Here is a 12088-nt window from a genome sequence, read left to right as displayed (position 1 = left end):
CTACGTGGTGCAGGCATAGCACGGACAACACATTTTGCGCCTTGCTAAAGCTTTCTACACAACTAACAATCAATTTGATACTCTCTTTCACACCATTCAAGGGATGCTGGACCGACATTTGGAGCTCATATAACAAGGCTCGAGCGATAGGGGGACGCTGCAAAACCCCAAAACAGCATTGATAGAGCGATTTCTCTAACGGTTGGCTGCATTTTTGGAAAAGAAGTGCGCGATTGAACACGACGGGCGAGTCCGACGAGACGTGTCACGTCACGACGCTCATTCGCCCTCCTCTTCGCTTCGTCCCCTTGAGCAGGTAAACCGAGGTGAAGAGGAGAGAAGCAAGGCCGCTTCCCGTCATTCTCAACTGTTCCAGGAAGATCGTGACGTCATAGTCCTCGCTTAATCGCGCCTTTTTTCTTTTTTTTTTTTCTACAAAAAATACAGCTATTCGTTTGAGTTATTGATGGATGAGCGATGTTTTGGAGTTTGTAGCGCCGCGTTCAACACTTTTTTGGCCTTATTTTGCGAAATCCAAATTTCGGTCCAGCATCCTTCTAACACTGTGAGAGAATAAAAAGTTTCAAGTTTTGGCGCGTTTTAAAGAATAGTTTCAGAGAGAATGCTGGCTCGAATATGCATGAGACTATGATTCACAACGCCAACAAAGAAAGTGTTGAAATCTGTTCTCAGCACTAGCTCTTTTCGAGCTCCACGCGTTTAAATCGAATTTTACGATCCATACACAAAAATAGGCATCCTTTAAAACTTATTTTAAATTCATCCGGCTGCGTTAATAGATCGTTATTCTTCCTCTAGGTCGCTGCACTCTTTAGTTGTACTTCCTTAAGATTTATATTTTATTTATGGTACGCGAAGAATATTAGCGTGCGCATGGAATGCTACATCATGCAACACCGCAGCTCTAAAAAAGCAGACGAGGAAGGCGGGGACGGAAAAAGAAAGATGGGGAAGCCTTATAAATGGCCATAAGGAAAGTAGCGCGAGTGAATAATACCAACTCTAGTATCAAGCCAGTAGCTAGATGTTCTGCCCGTCACAGCATGCAGTCGTCTCGCGATGGGAGACGAGTAGGAAGTCAATTTGCTTGTCGTATTCGTTTTTTTTCCCCTTTTTCTTTCTCTTTTTTTCTCGCTCGGCGTGAGATGCCACAAATCAGCCGCAGTTCCACAATGACCGAACACAAAGAGGGAGCGAAAATGACTGATGAGGGCCCCAAAATCCCGCCAGTTGAGAAACGGGGAGCTTTTGAAAAGATCCCGAAAATTTTCACGTCTGCCTCTGATAAATGAAATCTTGAATTGTAGGCAGCGCACTAAAAAGAAGCGGAAGGAAAGGGATAAAATAACCAAGCCCGCGAGCAAGGCCTCCACGCGCCATTTCGGAAGTTTCCCATGCGCGGCCTCGGGCAGAATGCGTGGAGGAAAGGAAGGGGGGGGGGGGGGGGGGGGGCTGTCATTTCGAAGACGGTCGAATTTAACCTGACAGATGAAGCGACAGTGTACCGGACGGAAAGCCCCGTTAGTCGTATTCGCGACTCCAACTGTCTATAGGTGGCGCCACTCGTTTTTCTAAATGGCGGTTATAGTGAGGGTCGGATATGCGTGCTGGGAATGGAGGTTGCTGAGCCCTGGCTGGCTTCACTGAGGGACACAAATTATTCCCGCTTATACGAGGAAGCTAGGCTGTTATGACCGCAGGTCACCTCTTTATATTTAAAAAAAAGAAACGGTGTTTAGCCGGGAGGCGCGTTTTAATTCCGGAACGCAACCGAAACCAACTTCTATTTTGGATTTAATTTTCTGTCCTAACTTTATTTCGTGACAAACATGTACAATCTAGGAAAAATATTTCGGAAAGTTCAGTGTTCCTTTATGCTGCTTATGCGGCTTATGGTGTACCGGGTCTTGCGTACACCACACAAAAGACGGGCTGCAAACTCGAGCCACCGCAACATCCGTGATTCGAATTCGCGTGCCAAGTCTCTCCTTATTCAAGTGTCTTCATGCGGCATTCGAAGCACGGATCTCGCGGTGACTCGCCTTCGAATCTGTATGCTGACTGTCTTTTGTATGATGTAAAAACAGTGTGACCCCGGCTTTACAGGTAATGAAATATTGTATTTGTTGAAAATATCTGCGCTGACATTTGTGTGTTCTTGCTCCCTTTTCTCATTCAAATAATCGTAATGTGAAATATTGACTTATGGGTTTTGGGGCATTTAGTCTATTAATTGCTTTAGCATTATTCCTAACACAATAAAAGTAGAATCAATCAAAATATTACAAAATATCTCCACGGGTGATGAGTTTAGAGCATATTCACAAAAAATATAAATTAAGGCACGCTGTCCTCACTACAAAAACTCAAAAACAAAATCCGAGTGAGACAACAAAATTGTGTTTTTTTAAGGCAACGCGTGACGCATAGGACTTTATATTACATCCAGTATTTATGTCTATCTTGACAACGACGTCAATGTTTCTCATGTGCTAAGAACGAAATAAAATGAGACCCATGTAAAAACTGTTATGGTTAAATAGCGTATATTTGTGATTGGGGCGTTTATTGGGGGCCTACATTACGGCAATCTGTGAAAAATAATACCATTAAGATATCTTAACAAATAGTGTTTCAAACTCTAATTTAATTTGTTGCTCACGATCTAATCTCAAACGCGCCAAATTTGACAATCCAAAGTTGGAAAACTATCACCACTGGTGCTAACTGAAGCATTCCTAATTAACAAGGTATAACATAAAAATATTCTAAAATCAATTAAATCATTATAGCTGCTCTGAGAAATCCACGTAAAATTACATTAATTGTGCATAAAGCATATGGTGATATCAAAGTCGCGACTTTATATAATTCGCCTTCCGAACCAAATGCCCCGAGATACTAAACAACAAATTCCGTAGTTGTTATCATTACAAAACTACACAGAACATTTATTTTCCATTATTTGTACGAGCTGCCGTTTTGCCAATCTCAGCCTTTCCAGTTCGAACGAGCGCTTAGCCGCTTGCAAGTCTGCTCACAGCAGTACATTTCGTTGGTGTTGGAAACCCGATGAAACAGTAGTGAGTTTTAGTATTGAGTATACGAGCGAACGCAAGCACGTTGTGTTTGCGTTAGCGTTGCGTGTTCCACACTGTGCGTGCGCGGAGCCCAGAATTGCGGTCTTGAAATGGCGCATAGCAACAGCGCGCATGTGCATCGTGGAGCACGCAACTTTAACGCAAACGCACAGCACTTGCGTTTGCTTTTATACGCAGTACTAAAGCTTTCTAGTAAGGTAGAATCACATGACGGCTGCAGCACTACATTGCGACAGTGAAGAGTGTTGTTTGCATTCAGAAATGACCGTTCGCGAGCCATGATCGAGAGTTGTTCCGCCGTGCCCGCTGAGCAGGAGAATCGGGGGACCCTCACTAAAGCGCTTCCCGTTTCCGCCGCGAGAGGGAGAGCAACGAGCTGGAGACACGAATGGACCAACACGCGGTTCTGACGTCACGCCGCTGCGGTGGCGCTGCTGCCGGCACGGCGCATGGGCAGGCAGCTTACCTCAGGCGAATCTAGTCCTGGTGTGGACAAACTATTTTCGAACATCAAAGATGTTTGAAAATAGTTTATTAGTAGGCCGCGTTTGCAAACATAAACATTTATCGAAGTTGTCAAGCAATTGAAGACCCATGAAGGGATTGACAGTGTTAACATTGCCACTTTCTGCAGGTAATAAGGTAAAAAGAAGGTTTGCGAACACGTCCTAGCAAACGTCTTTTGAATGTATGTTCTATAAGACGACGAACGATGCTTAGACATCGTACAAACATTTAGTGTATTGAACCATGGTTAAAAGCGCTAAAAAGACGTACATAAGATAGAAGTCAAACACAGATGCTACTCACAACTGTATTGGGAAAGGAAGATGGAAGTATATATCTATCTATCTATCTATATATATATATATATGATACAGTTATCGTCACCCAGGCTACACATGCGCGAGATACAAGAGCATAAACCCATTTGCCATATATTTATCGAAAAAACGAATCTCAGTATTATACAATGCTATTGACGTGTCGCTGACGCACTGGGGTCCCCTCTTGATAAAATATGCTTCTTGCAGTTCGCGTGCGCTTTGAATTCTGCTTCTACCGAGAATCTTGGTATCGCCGAAGCGTGCCTCGCATTTGCAGGCTCTACAGTGCCCGGGCAAATGTGCCCCGTCATTTGTCTTTAAATTTTGTGCGTGCTCTCTTAAACGGTCATTCGCCCGTGTTTGTCTTTTATCTTGTGTACGTCTTTTTAGCGCTTTTAACCATGGTTGAATACAGTAAACACCAACTAGCCCAACAGCAAGTTCTTTTACAAACATTTAGTGACGAAACAAGCGACGCAAAGGTTCGTTCTGATTTCGAGACGTTCTTCCTAAGACGCTAAGATAACTTTGGAAAACGTACAAGCTGGTTGCGTAAACTGTGATATTGTTGCTTTCACACTAATGAGGGATAAATCAATTCGAATACTTTTATTTTGCATTTTAATACTCACAAAAATTCCCGATGGCGAGTAATAACTGGGTCGTTACTAGGAATTTAGTCGTTTAACTTTGACACGTTTTTAGAAACGTATATCTAAAAAAAAAAAAAAAAAAAAAAAAACTCACCTTAAGGAGATCTTTGAGGAACATCATGGCCTCCATTGGTCGGTGCTGCTCTGACAGAAGAAGCGCTAAGTTGAAGAGTGCGCTCCGTAACTTTGGTTGAATCTAAAAAGAAAATCAGAAAAAAAAAACAAAAAAAAAAAAACATGTGAGGTGAAGAACAACAACGAAAGGCGTTTAGAACATAAACGATACATCACTGAGGAAACTCTGTATTCCGATTTTTGTTGAATACTTCCACCCGTCGTACAGAGAGTGATGTAGTTATCAGGAACACGAGATATACAGATTTTCTGGTTTTTCTTTTCCACAGAGCTGAAATTGAGTGACCGAAGCTTCTACTCAGTTTGAATGTGCTTATGTGCGGTGCTAAGTAGAAGAGTTTGATATTTTTGACCTTAAACCTGCACGAGTGATATACAATAATGCGCCGATGTGATGTTTGCACTAGATGCGCCTCGCAGTGTACGTGTGCACCTCTGAACCCGCCCGCGTATTATATGTGGACGTGTTAGCACAGGGACACATGATCGCACGCACGTGCACGCTCGCACAAACGCAGTTTCAGAGAAATAGCAGTTTCAGAAAGCCTTTTTTTCAGAGAAAAAAAGGCTCTCTGAAACTGCTATTTTATGCCATTTCTTCAATGTTTCTATTATATTTAAAAGTCGTCTGAGTGGGGTGGGGAAGTTGTTCAACAAACGAATAAAAGAATTAGAGCCGTTCGTGGTCGTTACGCCCCGGTTTGTCGGACTTACCAGGACGGCCTTGCGAAGCCAGTTCTCGGCGGCGGCAACGTCCTTCTTGTCAAGAGCGAGCATGGCGAGGTGAAAGTAAGCCCTCTCGTCCCTTTTTCCGCTGTGCACCACCCTCTGCAACCTGTTTGTAACAAAATGAAACACAATGTTTTGTTTGTTTGCCACAAGGCAACGAGAAACCAGAACCACAAGGTAGATAATCTAACAAGGTCTACAGCACAGCTGGAATCAAACTACTTTCTAAAAACTTTGTGAAATAGCACTGGACAACGTAGGCATTGACTTTTTATGTATATAGGAAAGTGTTCAGTTTTTTCAATTTAAAAAGGTAAAAATGACACCTCACCGTTCGTTGGCCATCTTCTTCTGATTTGCCGTGCCGGATTCTTGCAGCAACAGAGCAGAATTTACCAACGCGTGCTGCGAAAAGACAAGACGAAATGTTATCTTAAAAAAAAAATACCGAAAATCGAAGAGGATTTAAGATAATATATGATAATAATACTCTTTATTTCCAGACATACATTTGTCTGAGGGGCTGCGGCAAAAGAAGACAACACGTTTTTTGACGAGGCCATCAGCCCCTTTTTACAGCAGTCAACAGTGTGCAGGACCAGTGTGAGTGTAAATAAAATATACAAAAATAATCAAATTGACATTAGCTCAGCATCGTAAACACAACAATTAACATCAAAGTCATAAATATTTTCAAATCAAAATCATTCCCATCGACATCATTGAGATCACATTCATTAACATACAATATCCGCGAAACGCTTTAATCCAAAAAAAAAACCACTTCTGCACATTCAAACAGTTGAAAAAAAAAATACATAAAAGTCATTGGTACTTTTGTTTTCAGCAATCCAATTATCACTGGACTCAATATTTAGAAAATATTAAAAGCACTAAAAACTCTTTGAAGTCCGTTAGCCACTGGTAAGTGGCATTCGCATTCGCGGAACAAATTGCAAGTTTATGTCACTACGGCTACACATATAGGCTTTTACTATTTTCTTGAACATGAGGATTGTTCGACCTTGGCATGCTATTTCAGCTACATGGGGGTGGTTATTTAGAAGCTCAAATAATTGGTAGTTAAGTTTTTGAGTTTCATAGCTTCTTGTAACGTTTGGTTTTATGAAATAAGTGTGTCTGAGAGTGTAACCAGCAGGCCTAGGAAGGTAAGTGTCGAAGAAGTAAGCGCAATACTGCTTTGTTTGATCTTTGCCCTTTTTTGGTTTCCAACTATACACCCATTTCACTAACCAGCGTGAGTTGGAAGACTCTTGACCATATAATTAACTCTAACATATTTCATCACTTGCAAGCAAATACATTTTTTTTGTCCAGTTTCAACATGGCTTTAGGGCAGGCTTCTCTTGCGTCACTCAGTTAGTCGAATTTTCGTATGATGTGTTTTCTTCTTTTGATTCTGGGAAGCAGGTTGATTGTATAATGTTAGTCTTTAGTAAGGCTTTTGATACCGTGCCACACTCGTTATTGCTTTTAAAACTCTCATCTTTAGGTTTACCTGTTTCTGTCCTTGGTTGGATAGCTGACTATCTAACCGGTCGGTCCCAAAATGTAGCCCTTAATGGCTCAGAATCTTACTTTGTTTCAGTAACGTCGGGTGTTCCCCAAGGATCCGTGCTTGGTCCACTTCTGTTTTTAACCTATATAGATGGTATAGGCTACGGAGCTAGCTCAAAAATAAGATTATATGCAGATGATTGTGTGTTGTACAGGGATATAAATAACCAGACGATGCTGCCGCTTTACAAACTGATCTTGATCAAATACTCACATGGAGCAACAAATGGAAAATGAAACTGAATTTTGCAAAGTGTAATTGTATCCGCTTTAGCAATTACTACCTAGATGCAAATCAGATTACCTTGGCGAAGGATGTGATGTATTTAGGTGCTATTTTTTCATATAACATAACGTGGAGTACTAATGTTGAATTTATAACAATGAAAGCAGGACGTGTACTTAACTTCATAAAAGAAACTTTAAACAAGCGCCTCGTGACGTCAAAGAAATACTATACCTTTCTAGCGTACGTTCCTACTTAGAATATGCTGGTGTAGTATGGGATTCCAACACTAAAACGTTAATAAATAAATTTGAGGTCATCTAAAATCGCTCTGTTCGTTTTGTTACTAACTTTTATCATTTTGATATCAGTGTCACGGCATTAAAAAAAATCATTGTCATGGGAGTCGCTCGATCTTCGCCGGAGGTTATCAAGGTACTCTTTTCTGAATAAAGTGATTCGTGAACGTACCGGTAATGATAAGAGCATCTACTTAAAACCCCTTACTTTCACTTTCCAGAGATTAGACTACTCGGGTAAATAGCATGCCACACATCTGTTTTTCAATCGTCATTTTTCCAACGAACAATAAATCAGTAGATTTATTGTTCGTTGCTCCCCGAAGCTGTAGTTTCGGCTTCGGATGAAACATTTGATTGTCTCTTATGTCTTTACTTACACGAGAATGATCCATGAATAATGCATTGTTTTGCATTGTGCTGAGGTTAGCAGCTTATAGTAAATACGTGTAAGTTGTGTTACTTTTTTTTTTGTGATTGCGCATTGCATTATTTGTAGCAGATGTCACCATGTATTGATATTTTTTTTTGCATTTCCATTTGTGTATTTGTTGTGTTTACATGTAAGTTACCCCCCCCCCCTACAATAATGCCCCCAGGGCTAAATGTAGGTAACAAATAAATAAAATATATAAATAAAAATTACGTTCATCAGTTTTAAGAAGTGAACGTGTTTAATTAATAATAGCTTATACTTTACAAAATAGAGCGGTGTGCCGCTCAATAAAGCATAAATTGTCGATAAATCTTACAGCTTTCTTTTGCAAGAGGAGTACCCTGTTATTGTTCATACACGTCGTCGTTCCCCAAATCAAGAGACAATATTGTAGGCAAGAGTATACAAGGGTATAGTAAAGTTGCAGCTTAAGCCAGTTTGGCAGTAACGGTCTGAGTTTGTTCAGCATTCCAATCGAACGTGAAATGTCAGACCTAAGAAGATTGAAATGATTAGTTCAACCTAAAAAAATTCTTCTAACCAAACTCCAAGAACTTTGTGCGCCGTAGTGGACTCTATAACTGAGTTTAAAAAAATGATGCATACCTTATGTTGCATTGGCGTGTTCTTAGATCTGAACATAACATATTTTGTATTATTTGTGTTTAACTCTAAGTCTCTAACTGATTACTTTCTAACCATGTAAATAGTTCTTTAAATTACATGTTTGCCGTTTCTTCAAGTTCTTGAAAGTTTTCCCCGAAAAAAAACAACAACATTAGTGACATCAGCAAACAAACAAAACAAAAATAACAGAGGTCCAAGGATGGAACCCTGTTTGAAACAACCAATTTGAAACATGCTTTTGTTTTAGACAGGAGGTCTAATAAGAACACTGATTATCTGTCTCTGACTCTCTCACCAATTTGCAGGCTTCTTTCCACTCATTTGTTTTATTCTTCGGACAAGAAAGACAATGAATTCATTTTTTTGCGCCGTTTGTCTAGCTTCTACCTTGCGCGTCACGTACCTCGTGGTCTGGATCGAGCTCCAGGGCACGGTTGAACAGGGTCATGGCCTCTTCGCTACGACCTTGGTCCACCAGAATGACTCCAAGCTGTCGTGGAAAGTTAACAGATGTGTCCGTTGCAGTTTTGTTTTTCCTCAAAAACATGCAGTTCTTACTGTTAGTCCAATACATATTTAAACCAATGCAGTAAAAAGTATTTTGCACTAGACTCGATACTCGTCCTACTCTCGGGAACAACTTCTATTGGCATTTCCGAGAAGAGGAGGAGAACTCGCGCACAGCGTTATTCAGCACTCAAAAGGAGAGAGGGCAAGCGTGCCCGTACCTCTGACTGCATTGCCAAGAAAAGTTGTCCCCTATAGTCGAAAGACGTAGCTACAACTCCTTAGCCCATAAATGTATTTTTACAATTAGCGATTGTGTTAGACCCGGCAACGAGCTAAAGTGTAAATATTAAGTGAAATATACACAGGTTAGTGTAACGAGAAATTTGGAAGAAAAAGAAAAAAAAAAATCAGAAGAAAAGATTAAAAATAAGAAAAATTAAGAAGTGTGGGAATAGTGGTTAAGATGGAAGCCCAGAGTCATCCCCAGCACCACTGCAAAGGGAGCCTGTATTCGTGGATTACCCTAGCACTGTAAAGTATACATGAAGAACGCAGGGCTATAAATGAGGTCATCCATACAACCTCTGCTCGTTGCGCACCTCGTGCGTTTGTTTACCCGCCAAAAGCACCTACGTGGTTGTGTCCCCCCCCTCCCCCCCTCCTCCGCCACCTCAATCAATAACGGCGCGAGCTATGCTGCCTCGTCATCGCGCGTTCCCTGGGCGTTCTCTATGTTACCCTTTGACTGGCGCGCACCTCCTTGCCTTCCAATGCGCCAAAAGAGGCATTCTGGAACACTTTCTCGGTGTATTAAATTCAAACGTCTGTTCTCACACCCCTGATATTAAATAACAATTGCTCTAATTGAGAAAACAAAATGAAGAACCATGAGTCTTACTTACGTTGTAGTAGAGGTCGGGATTATTCTCGTCCAGTTCCAGCGCCCTCTCGTACATCGCTTCGGCTTCTTTCGTCCTGTTTCAGAAAGGAATTAATGCGCTTGGTGGATCTCAAGTTCTCAACGAAAGGCTGACGGAAGTAAGTCAGGCTCGCGACCGCGGAGTCGCGGCGCCCCTACCTGTTCATCCGCATCAGAAAATCGCCGCGATTCAGATAGGCGTCCGTGAAATCGGACCGGAGGCTGATGGCTTCCTTGTACAACTGCAAGAACGAACGTCACGAAAGATCCATATGAGTGACACAAGCGTACACGGGAATCAATGGGCGTTATGAACGACACGTCCGTTTTAGATGTGTTTTTCGCGACATCGTATTGTTTTTAGAGAGAAGCTGAAAACAAGTATTTTGGGCGATCCGCTTCTATGAGCATATTCCTTGTATCCACAAGGTAGCGCGTGCTTATGTGAGGATACAATCTGCTGTGGACATAGCTCCAATTATAGAGCGAAATAAGGTGCATATGCAGAATGTTTCATTATAATATGATTTTTTTTTAATTTCAGTTTTAGTTATTCAAAATTTTAAAGCAGGCAGCAGGCTAATTGGGAGAATTGCGAGCGGATAATAATCTTGCACTTCACTGTTTTTTCTTTTCTACATATGCACACATAGAATGCGGCAGGTGCTGTGACGCTGAAAGTACTAGAGTGCATCAACGTCGCATGCTGGCTGCGCCTTGCTAGAGGGGCGACATTTTTTAGGAGGGCAAGTGCCGCCTTTTCGGCCGCGGCCACCATTTTGCCTCCCACGATATGGTGACTTCGTATACGTGAGACCAGTGGATCGACTTGTGCCCGTGAAAATGCAAAATTATGAAGTATACTCGGTAAGGTCGGAATATATTATTCCAAGTAGAGGCTTCCTCGACTGCTACAAAACGTCGCCAATGCAGTCATTGGCACACTGTTTTCGCATTATCAATATAAATGCAGCGCCGAAAACAAGCGCATAGTTGACGGAACACGTAACGTCACATGTTAAAGTTCCCACGTCATTTGATAAGTGATAATGCTCAATAACTGCATAAATAGCTCATAAACCACTACATATGAGTGGAAGGCAAAATGGCAGTTTAGCAAGCAGACAACAGAGTTGTCTTCACTCTGCGAGGGCCGCCAGCCCAGTAACACGGAGGCACTCTAAACATCATAACGTGAAAATCAAGACTATCATGATCGGTGTCTTAATGTTTTTAGAATGTCTTCCCTGGTACGTCATCCGTCGAGCTCCACGCGTAGACTACAATGATTGACTTCCCAAGTGCTTGGGAACGAAGGCGCGAGTGACTTGGAAAGAGAGAATTTAAGTTTTTATTGAATACAGATTTCCAGCACTTATCATCAAGGCAAAAATGTTGAGTCACTGGGCTGGGGGCACATTATTCGCATCTAAAATATTCCGCAAAAGAAAGCTACTGCGCATGCCCACAATACAAATAGTAGAATGGCCAAAAAGATGCGAAAGTTCGTACTACAAATAAAACGAAACAGAAACAAAAATACTACGCATAAAAATGTGAGATACTGGTTCTGCTACAGTGAGTGTTGTGGGCCACATGTGTTATAACACACTATAGTGTGTAAGAGTGGCAATGCAATTGGCCGGGGGAAGAGACGTACCTGATCAGCTTCCTCGACCCGGCTGCTGTTCTGGGCAATGAGAGAGGCGAAGTTGAGGTACACCTGCAGGTGGCTCGACGTCACTCGAATCAGGTGGGGCGACCGACTTGGTTCAGGTTTCGGGAGCAGACTCAGAGCCTGAAAGCCAACACGCGGAATTACGACCCCGGAAAACAAAACGGTAGCAAAAACCCAGTAAGTCACGTCATTCTCCGAGTGTAAAGCCCCAGTGTGTTAAAATTAGGTGTGTGTGTGTGTGTGTGTGTGTTTGTGTATGTGTTTGTGTATGTGTGTGTGCCTCTGTGTGTGTGGATGTGTAATGGATAACCTGATATACCCCAAAACGCAAGAAGCAATTAATCGTTTC

At 41.8% G+C, this 12088-nt stretch overlaps 1 protein-coding gene across 1 annotated transcript in view; it reads right to left on the bottom strand.

The window, feature by feature from the left end:
* Positions 1-12088, bottom strand: part of LOC115321905 (protein O-mannosyl-transferase Tmtc3) — a 53597-nt gene that overhangs the window by 8294 nt on the left and 33215 nt on the right. Inside the window, exons 12-18 of the mRNA XM_029982194.4 lie at positions 11722-11859; positions 10221-10303; positions 10045-10117; positions 9036-9122; positions 5798-5871; positions 5452-5572; positions 4697-4798 (exon numbers count right to left, since the gene is read on the bottom strand). Coding sequence (XP_029838054.2) covers positions 4697-4798; positions 5452-5572; positions 5798-5871; positions 9036-9122; positions 10045-10117; positions 10221-10303; positions 11722-11859 — 678 coding nt within the window. The remainder of the gene's footprint in view (positions 1-4696; positions 4799-5451; positions 5573-5797; positions 5872-9035; positions 9123-10044; positions 10118-10220; positions 10304-11721; positions 11860-12088) is intronic.

Source organism: Ixodes scapularis, unplaced genomic scaffold (assembly GCF_016920785.2).
Source record: "Ixodes scapularis isolate PalLabHiFi unplaced genomic scaffold, ASM1692078v2 PGA_scaffold9__187_contigs__length_104089568, whole genome shotgun sequence".
NCBI classification, from domain to species: Eukaryota; Metazoa; Arthropoda; class Arachnida; order Ixodida; family Ixodidae; genus Ixodes; species Ixodes scapularis.
This window is presented reverse-complemented; position numbering and strand designations above follow the sequence as displayed.